Raw genomic sequence first — 17,089 nt, forward strand, 5'->3', positions numbered from 1 at the left:
GTAACTGGAAAGCTTCTCACAGATAAGCTCTTCAGAGATGAAATATATGAGTACAGCAGTACCTTTCTCATTCTGACATTTTACAGTAAGCTATAACAAGCATTTGCAATGCAATAGGTCTCGCAGTTACACAAGTTAAATCTATTGCCATTGTAAATGACAATGCCTTTTATTTATTTTTTAAAACTAAAACAAAAATAAAAGGCATTGTTATTTGCAATATCAATAGCTCAAACTCACGTAAATGCGAGACCAATTGCATTGCAAGTAAATACGAGAGGCAGTTAATAGAATAGGAAGCAAGAGGAGCTTGATAATGACAGGGAGGGAGCGAGTGACTACTAGATAGGCAAATGCCGGCAAGTGAAATCGTGCATATGTTCTGGGCTGCATGCGCTAGTTAAAAAGAAAAATCATATGTGGGGGCATATATTGTTGCGGCAGGGTGGGGTATCACAAAAGCAGAAGGAGCCTGATAGAGGGAGAAAAAAGTAAGAAGCGAGTGAAGAAAAGCGAAAGTAAATACCATGCGGCAGAGAATAGAACACGAGGGACTTAATAAAGACAGGGAGGGAGCGAGCGACTAGGAGTTTAACAACACAAGCAGAGGCAGAGAACATGCATATGTTTTGTCCTGCGTGCGCGCAGACACGGAAGGAGAGAGATTAGTGTGAACATGAGGATAGGTGGCAGGACAGAGTGCGGGGCAGAGGGAAAGGCACTGCGAGGCAAGAACATGAGGATAGGTGGCAGGACAGAGTGTGTGGCAGAAGGACAGGCACGGCGAAGCAAGAACATGAGGATAGGTGGCAGGACAGAGTGTGGGGCAGAGGGACAGGCACAGCAATGCAAGAACATGAGGATAGGTGGCAGGACAGAGTGCGGGGCAAAGGGACAGGCACTGCGAGGCAAGAACATGAGGATAGGTGGCAGAACTATTATGTGTTGAGGCGGCAAAAGTGAAGAAAAGCGAAAGTAAATAACATGCGGCATAGAATCGAACACGAGGGACCTAATAAAGACAGAAAGGGAGCGAGCGACCAGGAGTTTAACAACGCAAGCAAAGGCAGAGCGTGTGCATATGTTTTGCCCTGCGTGCGCGCAGACACGGAAGGAGAGAGGGAGCAACCGAGCAGAGCCGTACGGATGCACATCTCCTGTCACCCGTATGCCCACATCTGCCGTATCTTCTGCTAAGCCGTTAGACGTACATGTCATGTCTTCCACACGCGTGCAAATGCGCTGCATCGCTAGGAGAGCCCTAAAAATGGCTGTATTCTGTACTCACATGGCGTGGCACTTCCACTGCTTTCTTCGTGGCACTGCTAAGATCATTCTTCTTATTAACTGCGGGTTTGCTGCCCAGGATATTCTTCACCACCTTGAGGTCTCTGTTTTTAGCTGGATGGTAGCCGTCTTTTAGAGAAATAAGACTTGGGTCTGCATTCTTCCCCCCAAACCAGTCCTCAGCTTCCAGAGTTGCTTCGGGCCCTGCTGTATCTGGATACAAGTCATCTTGGAATAGATCAGACTGGAAGAGAGCAGAAATATTGCACATGGCTTACTGAACTCTCTAGGCACATAACACCCAATGAACAAACCCTGAAACATTTCTGGGTATCGGGTTGTGAAAGAAAGCAGTGACTACATTCATCAAGTGAATATTAGGCCTGTTTCCCATTACCTCTTCGACGGGGTTGGGAGATAAACAACAAAAAGAAAATCCAGTCTTCAAAATAGGAATGATACTACACAAAAGAAACGCATTTCTCAAAAAAAACTACAGAAAAGTAACAAAACGTCTCTGGGAAGCAATAATAATAAAACCACAGATTCTAAAGTGGTTGGAGAAAGTATGTTTTGTGAGATTACAGCACTGTTAGAAACTTTAGCTACGTTAAGGTATTGGACACAATAATAAGTCTTGGACACAATAATAAGTCTGTTAAATCAAATCCATATCATAAATGCAGACCCTTGCCTTTCTCCGACTTCAGTTCGATATCCCATCTCTACTGTGCTCTTAATAGTGCTGGATTGAAGTGTGGCATGAAGGCTGAACAGATCAAGTATACACAATCTCTTCTGTTTTCTTCAGCAATTGAAAGAACATACTGCTAGAAATGGGTTCTCTAGTTGGCAGAGGTATGCACCCTGTCCAAGTAAGGACCCACACTCTAGTCAGGGTAAGTGCAGTACACACTAAAAGTTTACCTGTGCTCACCTTCTGGTAGCTTGGCACAGAGTAGTTAGGATAAACTAAAGCGGCAACGTGTAAAATATTTGTGCACACACACATACAGTAACACAGTGAAAACACCACAAAAGTGCTCCATACCAGTTAAAAGAAATAGCCAATATTTATCTGAGTAAAACCAGACCACAACGACAAAAATCCAACATACAAAAGTCAAGATATGAATTTTTAAAGATTAAATCAAAATGCAAAGTTTAGAAGTCTATAGCTCCAACTCGGGCTATCAGTAACGCTTGACAAATCCAAAAGTTCAGTCCAACCGCGATGAAGCGTGGGCCGGATACATGAATCATGCTGACTCCCTTACAGTACCTTGGATGCGTAGGAAACCAAGGCGATGCGTAGTGCAGAGGAGGTGAAACGTCGCAGATGCAGGTGAGGCAATAGTTCCTTAAGGTGGAGCGAAGAAGCTTTGCTGCTCCGGGACAATGCGTTCTGCAGAGTAGGTGATGCGTTGGTTGCAGTTGCAAGACCTCTGTTCCTGAACGTGACACGGTGTCGAGGCTGCGTCGATGTTGAGAGAACAGAGCCTCAATTACTCTGCCTCAAAGTTGAACTGCTGGACCAAAGGCAATGCGCTGATCGAGAGTCACGCAGGGCTGAGGATGCGTCGGAGTCGAGACTGTGCACCACTGACGGCGGTGAGCATTGCCGAGACTCAAGCAGCAGCGGTTCTTTGGAGGTGCTGCAGCAAAGTCGGTGCTTGGTTGAAATTCAAGGTCGTTTTACATGGCGTCGGTGTAGGCAGCGGTGATGCATCAGTTTCAAAGAGATGCCCTGGTTCGGAATTGACGCTTTGGAGTCGATGCGTTGGTTTCTTGGTTATAGCACCAAATTCACCTCCAAGGGCCCAGGACTGGATTTGGCACCACTTGGCAGGTTAACACTCACAGTAGAGGAATCCAGGTGCTGGTAGCAAGATGCAGGTGAAGTGTTTGAGACTCCAGCAAATGGAGGCAAGCTCAGTCAAGCCCTAGGAGAACCTCAGAAAGCAGGATGCAGAGAGTACAGCACAGTACAGTCCTCTCACTCTCAGGCAAGAGGCAGCAGGTCAACACAGCAAAGCAACCTCCTGGCAGCCCAACAGCTCGTCTCCTGGCAGAATGTCCTCAATCTAGAAGTGTTCGGAGTATATGGTATCAGAGATCCAGTACCTATGCCCATTTTAGCCTTTGAAGTAGGGAGAAAGGCCTTTGTAGTGCAGAAGACCCTGCCCTTCCTGGCCCTGGCTCCAAACATACTACAGGGGAGCATGCAGCTCTTTGTGTGGGGACAGGCACAGCCCTATTCAGGTGCAAGTGTCAACTCCTCTCGCCACTGTACCTCAGGAAGACCCATCAGCCTCGTGATGGGCCATCAGGATATGCAAGGCACACCTCAGCTCTCTTTGTGTGTGACTGTCTAGAGTGATTTCACAGAGCCAAATTGTCACACTCACCAAGACGTGTATCCTAGGGACAGGCAGAGGTAAGAAAATGCTATCTTTCTAAAAGTGGCATTTTCAGACCTGCAATTTAATAACCAACTTCTCTAAAAGATGTGTTTTTAACTTGTGAGTCCAGAGACACCAAACTCCAATTTTCTAGACAAAAACTAACAAAAGAGAGTCCAACAATTGTATTGCAGAGCTTGTTCTCTTTTTTTTTCTCCTCCTTTCACGGAGAACACATACTTCTATGGTGTTGATCCAATATACTCTTCTCCAAGACCAAATTAACATGGGAGCCGCAGTATGGAGTCTCAAAACAATTCTCTTTATTATTCTTCAAAACATCAACTAAACAGCCCGGCCAACGCGTTTTGTCCTCTGAAAGGACTTCATCAGGGTGTATGTATATCTTTGCAGCAATAGCACAGCGAAGTCTAAGTGTAAGGGATTCAGTTCTCCCAGAAGAACAAGTTACTTACCTTCGGTAAGGATATATGTGTAAGAAACAAAGGTTAGTTATAGATTCCTTACCTTAGAATTACTCCAGGCATCAGACTGGATCCGGAAAGTTTTTCGTCAGCAGTACCCCTGCTTGTCGGTAGGTGACGTCGGTCGATTCCGCGTCCGTCATCGGCGTTGTGGTCGCCATGATGACGTAGCGGAAGTTACTTAAGTGCCCCCCTCGAGCGCTGACGTCAGTTCTGTACACATCTTTCCGCGCCAGGAACGCAGAGCCATGCAAGACACTGACCACTGGTGCACAAAACTAGGGCCCTGAAAGGAAATCCTTAACCCTTGAAATCAGTTCACAGAACGGGGAAGATGGGTGGGGCAGAAAGGAATCTATAACTAACCTATATTTCTTACAGATATATTGTTACCGAAAATCTGAAAGAAACAGTTAGTTATAGATTCCTTACCTTAGAATAGATACCCCAGCAATACCCACCACGGAGGTGGATCTGCGAACCAAGTTCATACCAGAAAGCCCTGGAGAACAGAACGGCCAAAGAAGCAATCTCTCCAGACTTGGCTGTCCAGGCAGTAGTGCTTGGTGAACGTGTGCAGTGATGCCCACGTAGCTGCCTGACAGATGCCATTTAGGGGGACTCCCCGTCCCAAAGCAGTAGTAGCTGCTGTCGCCCTGGTGGAATGGGCACGCAGCCCCACTGGAAGTTCCTTCTTTGCCAAAGAATAGCAGGCCTTGATGCACAGAACGACCCACCTGGAGATGGTCTATTTGTGCACAGCCCGACCTTTCTTAGCGCCCTCGTAACCAACAAAGTGCTGGTCATCCACCCCGAATTGCTTGGTGCAATCCAAATAAAAGGAGAGCACACGTTTTGAGTCCAGACGGTGGAGCCTCTCTTCCTACTTTGAAGGATGCGGAGGCGGAAAGAAGGTGGGCAAAGAGATGGTTTGGCCAATATGAAAAGAATTGACCACCTTTGGAAGAAAGGAAGGTTGAGTTCTAAGGACAACCTAGACCGGATGAACAGCCAGAAAAGGAGGCTTGGAAGACAGAGCTTGTAGCTCACTCACCCTTGCGCGCAGAGGTGATGGCCACCAGAAAAGCAGTTTTCAGAGTGAGGAGTTTGAGAGGACAGTTATGTAGTGGCTCAAAGGGAGCGCACATTAGAAAAGTAAGAGCCGAGTTCAAGTTCCACTGAGACATTATGAAAGGAACCGGAGGAAAAAGATGAGTAATGCCTTTGAGAAATCTATCTACAACAGGGGACTTGAAAAGAGAAGGCTGATCGGGAAGCCTGAGGAAGGCTGAAATGGCCGAGAGGTAGCCCTTAAGAGTGCCCAGAGCAGAGCCCTGCTGGGCCAAAGACAGAAGGAACAAGAGAAACTCAGAAAGAGGAGCAGAAAGGGGGTGCACAGCCTTCACTGTGAACCATGCCACAAATGTATTCCATTTGCAGGCGTATACTGTTTTAGTGGAGGGACGTCTGGCTGCCAAGATTACATCACAGACTTCGTGAGGAAGGTCGAAAGCTTTCAACTGCCGCCGCTCAATCTCCACGCAAGGAGGTGGAGACTGGACAGGTTCGGGTGGAGGACCGTCCCCTGCTGCTGTGACAGAAGATTCTCCCGAAGAGGCAGTCGCATCAGGGGATCGTTGGCCATGTTGAACAGCTCGGGATACCAGACTCTTTGTGCCTAATCCGAAGCCACAAGAATGACTTGGGCCCGGTTATGCTTAATCTTCTTCATCACTATGGGCAGAAGTGGGATAGGTGGAAAGGCGTATAGAAGACGCAACTTCACTCGCGACGAAAAGCGTCGCCTAGCGTGTGCCGCCTAGGAATTTTTCATGCACAGAATTGCTGACATTGCATGTTCTCTTCGGTGGCGAATAGATCTAACCAAGGCTCTCCCCACTGTTGAAAGAGACCTTGCACCATCTCTGAGTGAAGACGCCATTCGTGATCCATCATGCACCTGCGGCTGAGTTCCTTCGCCCTGGCGGTCAGTGAACCTGCCAGGTGTTGAAGCACCAGGGGTATGCCCTGATGTTCTAGCCATGTCCAGAGAAGGAAGACCTCTTGACATAGGGTCCACATCCCCACCCGCCTTGTTTGTTGCAGTACCACATGGCGGTGGTGTTGTCTGTGAACACCAGCACTACTCTTCCCCGGACAGAGGGAAGGAATGCTTTTAGTGCAAGACGGATCGCCCGAAGCTAGAATGTTGATGTGGAGCTCGGACTCCGCCGGAGACCAGAGGCCACTGATCTCCGCCTCTCCCATGTGGCTGCCCCATCCCAGAAGGGATGCGTCTGTCACCACCGTGTGTTCTGGTTGGGGAAAGGAGAGGGATCTGCAGTTGACCCAATCCTGGTTCGTGAGCCGCCACTGCAATTGTTGTGCAGTGCCCTCCGAGATCTGGATGCAATCAGACAGATTCTGCTGATGCTGCGCCCACTGGAACTTCAGGTCCCCCTGCAGAGACCGCATATGCCACCTGGCATGATCGACCAGCAGGATGCAGGAGGCCATGAGGCCAGGCAGCCTCAGGGTCATCTTGACCAAAACCCAGGATAGAGAATGAAAGATCGGAATCATAGCCCGAAAATCCCAGACTCGCTGTTCGGGAGGATAAACCCGAAACTGCGTTGTGTCCAGAACCGCTCCGATGAAGAGGAGCTTCTGAGAGGGGGTCAAGTGTGACTTCGGCACATTGTTGGAGAACACCAGCGAATGAAGGAGGTCGGCCGTTGTCCGGAGGTGGGAGATGACTGCCTGGGGCGAGCGCACGTTCAACAACCAGTCGTCGAGATCGGGGAAGACTAGAACCCCTGATCTGCGCAGATGAGCTGTGACCACCGCAACCACTTTTGTGACCTCCCGAGGGGCACTGGTAAGGCCATAGGGGAGCACGGTAAACTGAAAGTGCTTGTGGCATACCGTGAACCACAGGTAACCCCGGTGGGCCGGCAGGACGGGGATGTGCAAATAAGCATCCTGCAAGTCCAACGCTACCATCCAGTCTCCAGGGTCGAGGGCAGACAAGACCTGAGCCAGGGTCAACATTTTAAACTTCTCTTTCCGGAGGAAGCAGTTGATGTCCCTGAGATCCAAGATAGGACGCAGGCCCTTGTCCCTCTTGGGCACCAAAAAGTAGTGGAAATAGTAACCACGACCTACTACTGGGGCAGGAATGTGCTTGATGGCTCCCTTGGCCAAGAGATCCGTAACTTCCTGTCGGAGAAGGGCCAGATGATCCCCGACATGCGATGGTACTGGGGTGGCATGTCTCGAAGGGGAGGGAGTAGCCCCTTTGGACTATCTGCAAAACCCACCTGTCCGACGTGACGGTGCGCCAGTGGGGAAGGTGATGGCGAATCCTGCCACCCACTGGCATTTGATGGGCCTGAAAGGTCAGACTAGGAAGGTTTGGAGACTGCTACAGAGGGTGCCGTGGTGGACTGGCCCGCCCCCTGGCCCCCAGAACCACTTAGGTGGTTCCCGTGTCCCCGGCTGCGCTAATGTTGAACAGCTTGCGCTGGCCTGTGGCTCTGAGAGGAACGTGTTGGGGCACACCTTCCTAAGGGGCGAAAGGCAGACCATGCAGGGTGCATGGTGGAGAGGCCCAAGGACTTGGCCGTAGCTTGAGAGTCCTTGAAGCACTCTAGCGCACTATCTGCCTTGTCGCCGAACAGGCGACGGCCATCAAAGGGTATGTCCATCAAGGTGTTCTGGACATCCCCAGAAAAGTCAGTCGTTCTCAACCAGGCATGACGGCAAAGCGCCACCGACGTTGAAATGGTTCTACCCAGTGAGTCGGCAGGGTCCAGTCCACAGCGTATGGCGACCTTTGCTGCATTTCTCCCCTCGGCAAAAGCACGGGAGAGCACGGCCCGGGCCTCCTCTGGACACTGAGGCAGCACTTGCGCCACCGTATCCCACACAGAGTGGGAATAATGGCCCAAGAGGCATGCAGTGTTCACCGACCGCAGCCCTAAGCTGGACAAGGAAAACAACTTCGTCCCAAACTGATCCAACTTCTTGGATTCCTCGTCCGGTGGTGTGGTAGGGAATGCGCTTTGGGATTCTGAGGCTTGGACTACCAAGCTCTCGGGGGAGAGGTGTTGGGAGAGGAAAGTGGGGTCGCCTGGGGCCGGGCGGTGGCGTTGAGCAACCATCCTAGCCACAGGAGCCCCTGTGTTGGGCCTGGACCAGGTGCCCAAAAGGATGTCCGTGAGGGCTTCATTAAACGGCAGCAGGGGCTCTGAAGAGCTCGCTGCCGGTTGAAGCACCTCTGTCAGGAGGTTAGTCCTGACTGCCACAGTAGGTACCTCGAGGTTTAGGGCCTCGGCCGCCCTACGCGACACCACTGTATAAGGCGCTCCCTCCTCCGTAGCCATGGTAGGAGGAGACAACATACCAAGGTCTGGTGAGGTGTCCAGACCACTGGCATCCCCCAGGTCCTCTCTACAGTCCTGATCGTACTCCAGCTGAGCAGACCCCTCCCAGTCTTCCTCACCCTCCTCTGGCTGCCAAACTGGCTGAAAATGTCCAGGGTGGAATGCAGGCACAAAAGTACCAGCTCCGTATCCACCTCGGGGTGGAAGCCGGGGAAACGCCGGCTGGAGGTCCAGCTGGCACCGGCTGCGGACATGGGGCTGGTGGAATCGGCGCCGGTGGAGGTTTTACGAGGTCGACTGGCGCCGATCCGGATCCAGGCCTGGATCCAAGGGGGCCCAGTGGAGCCGAGGCCGGAGCCGCCGGTGTGGAAGGCCTAGGTCTCCCAGCCGAGTTTGCGGGGCCCGAAGGCACACAGGCAGAGTCGGGCTGTCCAAAGATGGCATGAATCGCTTCATAGAACTGACTAAGTTGGGCAGGGGTCGCTCCCGTTCCTGGGAAGGGAGGGAAGGCTGGAGTTGACCCTGAAGGCTCTGCATGGGAGGGGCACCACCCGCACCCTTCGTCGCGTCGGCTGACAGACGAGGGGAAGTTAAAGAGCGACAATGCTTCTTTGACTTCTTGTGCTTCGACCTACCTGACCCAGAGTGCGAAGACTTAGATGAGGAGTGATGGTGGCTCCGCGATTGGTCCCTCGACCTTCCACGCAACCGGGACCTTGAATGATGAGGCCTCGAGTAGCTTTTGGGACCGCTACCACAAAGACTTCGGGGCCATGGTTCGGCAGTCGGAGCACGACTTGGGGTTGTGGCCGCGTTCTAGCCAGTAGAGGCACACGCAGTGCGGATCCGCCACCGACATCAGTCGAGAACAGGAACCGCAGGCCTTGAAACTGCGCATCCCTCGTGCACCAAGAGTCGATGTTGACTCGAAAAGAAGTTGACAAAAGTCGCAAAAAAGTTCGTCAAAAAGTGACTGGGGGTACCGCTCTCTCCGGATCAGCGCTTTCTGGCGCGGAAAAAGCAAGAACTGACGTCAGCGCGCGAGGGCGGCGTCTAAGTAACTTCCGCTACGTCATCACGACGCCGACGACGAATGCGGAGTCGACCAACGCCACCTACCGATGCGCAGGGGTACTGCTGACGAAAAACTTTCCAGATCCAGTCTGCCGCCTGGGGGTAATTCTAAGGTAAGGAATCTATAACTAACTGTTTCTTTCAGATATTCTTGGAACAGTCGTATTGCTCCTATACTATTGTAGAACAATAACTGAAGGCCAGATATTTACAGTGCAGCTTAATATCCACACCCTGTTAGGTTCTGTAAGCTCAGACAGGGTAGCACGACGAGCCACCACCGTCAAATCCCTTCTTCTCAGAAGCATTGGCCGGGCTGTTTCATTGATGTTTTGAAGAATAATAAAGAGAAATGTTTTGAGACTTCATATTACGGCTCTCATGTTATTTTGGTCTTGGTGAAGAGTATATTGGGATCGACACCATAGAATTATGTGCTCTTCATGAAAGGAGGAGAAAACAATAAAAGAGAACAAGCGCTACAATACAATTGTTTGACTCTTGAGACACTTCCTTTTGTGTGTTTTTGTCTGGGCAATGGTATTTATAGTTGTTGAGTAGTTTGATCATTAGAGGCCGTGTGCCTACAACTATAAACTAACAAGACTAGCATTTTTGCGCCTGTTTGTAGCCAAGTCAAGTCAAGTCAACAATAGCTTTATTCGGTTAATAATTAAAACCATCAAAGCATACACAAAATTTCATTTGCAAATAGTTACACTTAAAAATAATTTAAAAAGGATTTCAGACAATACACAATTAACAATTATACATAGACATATTTTGAAAAAAATAATTGGCAAACATTAACATTAAAAGGTAAAACAAGCCAGCAATTATAAAACTATTTAATAGCTTCAAGATACAGGAAAAAGAGGCCCAATCTCAGACTACTAAACAAACTAAAAAGTAGAGGTAAGATATATTAAGCTACATTCGATTTCTACTTCTGATGGCCCCCGTAAGATAGCTGGCAACTCCAAAACAGACAAAAGGAGAACCCAGCATTTGCAGGTATACCAACGCGGGCCTCACTTGCTCAAAGTGACAGTTCTTAAAAATGGGGCAAATAAATTTCTTACGTTGCAAGATATAAAATTTGCAGAAAAAAACCATATGCAGCGTATCTTGTTCAGAGACATTATCACAAGGACAATGGGCCAAGGTGCCCTCTTTAAAAAACCCCTATGGGTGAGCTAGGAGCCAAGGTAACATGCCATGTTTGAACCTAGACAATAAAAACAAGTGAAATGGGTTATTTATATAGGTCAAGTATGGCTGAATCTCATTGCCCATACTTAACATGACAAATCTCCTAACAGATGGTTTGCACACTTCTTCGCCTTCTCTCAACAACTTTGCCCTACATATGAACTGGGACTTAAAGTCTTTTATTTCTGATTGAGACAACTTACATGGCCTGTCAAAAAATTCTGAATAGCCAAGAGTCTTCAGCTTAGATTTAATGTAACGCAGCCAAGGAATACACATGGCTTTGTCAAGGGCCAAACAATCTTGTATGATGAGCTGGTTTAGGCTTGGTGGGTGCTGCGCCCAAACCCTTAACCAACCCATTAATGGGGCAACAGAAATCTGATCCATTAAGTACTCGGCCCCCAAGTCTTCATGGATATTAAAGATTGAACTAGAAGCAGGTAATGACAATAGTTTCCGAAAAAAGGCATTTTCAATTAATTGGATTTCAACTGGCGACGTATAGCCCCAGACCTCACTGCCATACAGGGCCATGGGCACGCACTTAGCGTTATATATTTTCAAAATCGCGGGCAAGGGTTTGCAGCCCAACCGTTTTGCAAAACCCAACAAGGCTCCTGTAGCTCTAGCGAGAATGTTCTGTTTCTGAGCGCGTTGAGTAACCCATGATCCTCTGTCATCAAAGGTGACCCCCAAATATGGAAAGGTCTGCACTTTGGTAAGCTCTTGCTCGTGGCAGAAGAATTTGACCTTTTTTGCAGCTCCAACTCCTATTGTCATTGAATGTGATTTTTTAAAGTTTATTACTAAGTCCAAGGACGCCATAAAATTGTTAAAACCATTTAAAAGGGCTTGAAGGCCTCTCGCAGTTCTTGCCAGCAAGACCGTATTATCCGCATACAACAGAGCGGGAATCAACATAGTACCTACTCTTGGAATGTCTTTACAAGATGAGGACAAAACATCCCCCAGGTTGTTAATATAGAGCGAGAAAAGCAGGGGTGCTAGAATGCACCCCTGTCTTACCCCACGCTTCACCTGCCAGGCTTCAGAAAGATTTCCGTCCTTATTATAACGGACCGCCGCAGTAGTATCTTCATGTATTAGTGCTAAAAAGGAAATCAGCACAGGGTCAAGACCCATAACTGCCAGGGAAGCCCATAATTTTTGTCGATTTACCAAATCGAAAGCAGTAGACAGGTCCATAAATGCTAAGTGTAAGTTTGTAGCCATAACTACTCTCGCTTTTGGATTATTTACACTCTAATTTTCTATCTGCTCCCAATTGAAAGATACACTTGGCAGCTCCAATGCTAACTTATGGAAGAGATGTTGTGATACTCACAAGTGTCCTAGCGCGGAGCCATGAGGGGTGGAAGTGTGGTCTTTAAACAAAAAGATGTGTTTCAGGTTTTTCTTGAAAATATGGGCCTTGCTGTCGTAAAAAACGAATTCAGCAGGTTTCACTACCAGGACATGCAAAACTCAAAGATACATGTCCTCCTTTTTAACTACATTGCACCGCGCATTTAGGGCTAAATAGGGTCTGCAGTAGGGGCGCCTTACATGTAATAAAAGGGGAAGGTTTGGGCCTGTCAAGTAGGTGAACTTTTTAGGTTGACATGACTGTTTAAAACTGCACACACAGGCTCTGCAGACATGTTTGAAGGACTACTCATGTGGGTGGCACAATCAGTGTTTCCAGGCCACTAGTAGCATTTGATTTACAGGCCCTGGGCACATGTAGTGCACTGTACTTGGAACTTATTAGGAAATCAAATATGCCAATCATGGAGAAATCAAATGCCATTACATGTTAGGAGCAGAGCACATGCACTTCAAAACCGGTCAGCAGTGGTAAAGTGCCCAGAGTCCTTAAACCAGAAACAATTAAGTTCTTCAGCACATAGTCAATCACAGGAGGTCAGAAACAATGGCAAAGGATGCCAGGTCTAACACATACCTACCTCACAGGTTAAGAAACTAAGGCATTGACAAAGTACCCCTACTCTTGCCTAAAACAACAAGCTGGTAAGGTGTCATCTTCCTTCCCCCTAACACTACCCCCCACCCGTCTGTCACAGACTGAGGCCTATCAAGTCAGGTTACCATGTCTCCTCGTGTGTATTGTGTAGTCCCTAGCTCCTCAGGAAAGGTGTTCAGTTTCTATATGGTGTATCCCCCTATTCCATTGCTACAAGCTATTCTGAGTTTTCCTATATGAAGGGGCGTGTGAGTTCTCTGATTTAAGCTGACGTGCAATGAATGAATCAGGCCCCAAGTGTTTTATAGACCTGAAGCCTCAGTGATGGTGGAAGCTATTTCCTCCATGCCTTCTAAGTCCTACAGTCTATAGATCCAACCTCTGGTAATCTGTCTACCACCCATAATGCTGTGAAGGCCTGTTTTACAACACAGTGTTAATGAGATTAGTTTCCCTCAGTGAGAGTAAAGAGGTTAAGTCTGCTTGTACGTAGACCGAGAATGCATATGTGTTGCAAAGTCACCCTGTGCCCTGGGCACCCCCCCAACTTTTTGCTGAATGGTACTGGTGGTAACTGACTCTGACTGACCCTGGGTTCTGCCTAACCAGGCCCAGGGCCAGTGCTATGATGAAAGAGACACATTTAGAACCCAGTGAAAACACCTACATGCACTAGGGTACACTAAGGGTTGGGATACCCCTGTGGTTGGCATGACCTACCCTATCAGACCCTATGAAATATTAGGACAGGGGGATTAAAACTACCTAGAAGTCCCTAGCCCACAATAGGGCATGGCAGTGTGGAGGACAGCAGCTTTTTATGCAATTGCATGTATGCACTGCCGAAGCCTGAGGTCAGTTTTAAAAGTAGCCCTGGGTGACAGGACTGCTTTTAAAAAGTAAATTGTGCTCAAACTCTACTTTGCGGCACTTAAAAATGGATAACCTACAATGTTCTTGCATATTAGGAACCCCACGGGTCTCCCATAGGTGTCCCAGGGGTGTGGGGGGGGGGGGGGGGGGGGGGGGGGGGGGGGAGGGGGTTCAGGTATTTATAAGGTAGACCCTTATAAAATGAGTTTTATATGCTCTGGGCTAAGTGAAATTTCAAATTTCACTCCCCACATTGTGATAAAGTGCTACCCAAATTCGACTTTGAGGCTAGGAGCCCTGTGGAGGGAGGATCTACAATATTTCTACAGATTCAGAACCCCTAAAGTCTCCTCTAGTTGTCCCATGGGGTGGGGGGTCCTGTAGATATAAGCGAAGTACTTATAAAATATGTTTTTGTAAGTCCTGGTGCTGGAAAATAGGCCCAAGTCATTTTTCCCATTGCAAATCCCCTGCCACATAGGTTAACATAGCAGGATGCTATTAACTAAAAACTCTTGATAGGAGAGGGCAGATAGCAGATGGCTAGAAGTACCTTTCAAAGACTTCCCGGAATGGTATTAATAAACTCTAGAATATGATATGGTTGAATTTCTCCTAAAGTGTACATACAAGAAGTTATAAGACTTTCTTGTTTGTAAGTCCAGATTCAGCCTTCCAGTGGTCTGTCCTGATTGGTCAGAGTTAAGTGCATTAGCCAGGTTACCTTGAAGAGGTGATAAGAGACCCTGGGGTTAATCAGCTTTTCTGGGAGGGCAGTGTGCTGCTACACAGAAATGCCAGAGCAGGGGGAGGAGTCGTAAACCATGGTTTCCAAAGAGAAGAGGAGGACTTAGTGTCATTTACAACTCTAAACTTTTCACCTCAGCCAGAGCTAGGCTTATGAAAGGAATGCACAGATGCAAGGGGGAGTGCTTATGGAAAGTAAGCCATCCTAGGGGTGTGTTTAGCCAGCTCCTACCTCCCTTCTGGAAAATCAGCCATTATGAATTTGGAGGATTTGGTGCACTCTGGGACAAAATAATGCCACACTCTACAGGATGTGGTCATATTGTTGGGGAGTTGTCCTGCTCCCATTGGTCAGCAGTGACCTCCTGCTTGACCCAGAGAACTTGGATTAAGTATCAAGGACCATCTTCGAGCTTCTAAACCCTTAGGGTGAGCTTAAGACACTTTGGGACCCCTTGAGGAACTTCCGGAAGAAGTTCAAGACATTTGGAGCAACTTTGAAAAAAGCTCCAAAGAAGGACCGACTCAACCTGGCCAGCCAAGCCACATGCCTTCAACCGCGAGCCAGCCCAGCCTTCCAGGTTCATCCCACTAAAAGCTCTGTAGGTCCCACTTCCAGATTTGACCGGGAGTAGAAGAAATCAGAGGCAGGCGAACCCTCACCGAATCTGGCCTGGTGAAGAGCATCGAGGGACCCCGCGAGAAAAAGCTCCGTAAACGTTTCTAAGTCCGAATCAAGAAAGGGTGACCGGGAGCAACCGCGAAAGCCAAGCCGCCTGCCTACAACCGCGTGTCAGCCTAGATCCTGGGTTTGCCCCGCTGGAACGCTCCGGAGGTCGGACTTCCATAGGTCTGACCGGGAGATCATCGCAATGCTATCCAGCGAACCCTCACCGAATCCGGACTGGCTGAGAGCTTCAAGGGACCCCGGGAAGAAAAGCTCCAGAAAAGTTTCTAAGTCTGAAGGTAAAAACTGTGACTGGGACCAACAGCAAGTGGTAGCCACTCAGGGCTCCATCGCGGTCGGCCTGAAACTTTGAGCCGGTCTATTGCGACCAGATATCCCAATAAGGCGCTATATGTTTCTAAGTGCTATATAATGCGGAATCTTTGACAATTCATATCTCCGGTTCCCTACATTGGATTTTTGTCGTTTTGGTGTCATTTTAAAGATAACAATATTTCCTATTTTTATAAATTGGTGTTGGATTTTTAATATGTGTTGTGTCTTAATTATTTACTGAATTGGTGTTTTTAAATGCCTTACATACCTGTCTTTGAAGTTAAGCCTGTCTGCTCGCAGCCACGTTACCAAGGGTTGAGCATGGGAATAATTTTCTAAGACCTATGCTGAGTCCTATCATGTGTTAGCGGCCTTATTGCCAGTGACAGACCTACATTTGCCCCTACCAATAACCCACTTTCCAACAATATCTCAGAAGTCTTGGAATGGAGGTCTCCAACATGTTGCCTAATTAATCAATAACAGCATTTCAGTATGTCTAAAACAAATTAAAAAAAACACAGCACATGCATTATAATGCCACTATCTCAGCAGCTGCCTCAGAATTTCTCAGATCAGCATTTGTCTCATCAGTTGGGGAAGGGGTACCCCTATTTTAATCGATTTGAGGAGCAATTAACCTTTTCTACTGCCATGAAATTTATATTCCTATTTGTTTTGGTACAAGCTGTCCCTTAGTCTCCAATATAAGCCAATGTTTCTGGTTTGTATCATCAGTGTATTTGGGATTGTCTGAAAATGGTATGTGTCTTATCACTGTAAAAACTACTCTCTGGGAGGCTGGGTTTTAAATCAGGAAGTGGTGAAGTTAGTGTAGGTGTAGTGGGCATTGACTAGAATGTATAGTCCAGGGCTGTGGGATTTTTTTGGCCGCTATATGTCCTCTGACCCAATTTGCTGTAGCCAGACTGCTTCTCCATGTGAAAGGGAACCTCCCTGTCAAAATGTCTAGAATGTCCTATACCTTGTCCCTTCTATGACCAAGTTCAGGTCACCCTTGCGGATGGTGCCTCCTTGTGCTTTGTTCAATATTTTCAAGACCATGTCTTTTCGCATATTCTGGCTGCCCGGAATTTGGGGAGTATCAGGGTGGCAGAGTGGAGGTATAGAAGACCAAGCCAGAGCTCAGTTTTTACCATCAGGCAGCAATGCAGAACTTCCACTCCTTCCTCAGCAGTAAAGCAACGTCCTCAATTTTATGTGTCCCAAATAAAAAATACGGTCCAGAGAACCATTTGGAACTCACTCATAACCAATCCTTCTTAGTTAAATGAGGCTCTTGTAATCGACAAATGCCCCCTTTCATGGAATAGAGGATTTCTAAAATTGGTAGACGCTTACCTCGGGAGTTGAGACTCTGTGCATTTAAGCGGATAATACTTACAATTTATCTGTTGGTGGTGTATATCTCAGTTGCTAAGGACTGGGGTCTCCTCTACTTTCCAGCCCTCCTCCTAGGATCTCCCACCCAATCTCTTCCCCCATAAAGTCCACAAACTGCTGAACTTCATAGAAATAACAGTCCTCTCTTACCCTATTCTCTCCCCAATTAGTCCTTTGTGTGTGTGTTCACTGACTCACAATCAACCTTGTCTGGTTACAACCATTTTGTT

At 47.9% G+C, this 17,089-nt stretch overlaps 1 protein-coding gene across 2 annotated transcripts in view; it reads right to left on the reverse strand.

Moving 5' to 3' along the window:
* The window catches only part of CORO1C (coronin 1C), a 603,513-nt gene that overhangs the window by 9,156 nt on the left and 577,268 nt on the right, over window positions 1-17,089 (reverse strand). For both annotated transcript variants that reach the window (XM_085634726.1, XM_085634725.1), the window contains exon 10: window positions 1,289-1,531. In XM_085634726.1, coding sequence (XP_085490852.1) covers window positions 1,289-1,531 — 243 coding nt within the window. The remainder of the gene's footprint in view (window positions 1-1,288; window positions 1,532-17,089) is intronic.

The sequence above is a fragment of the Triturus cristatus genome, chromosome 11, assembly GCF_964204655.1.
Source record: "Triturus cristatus chromosome 11, aTriCri1.1, whole genome shotgun sequence".
NCBI lineage: Eukaryota > Metazoa > Chordata > Amphibia > Caudata > Salamandridae > Triturus > Triturus cristatus.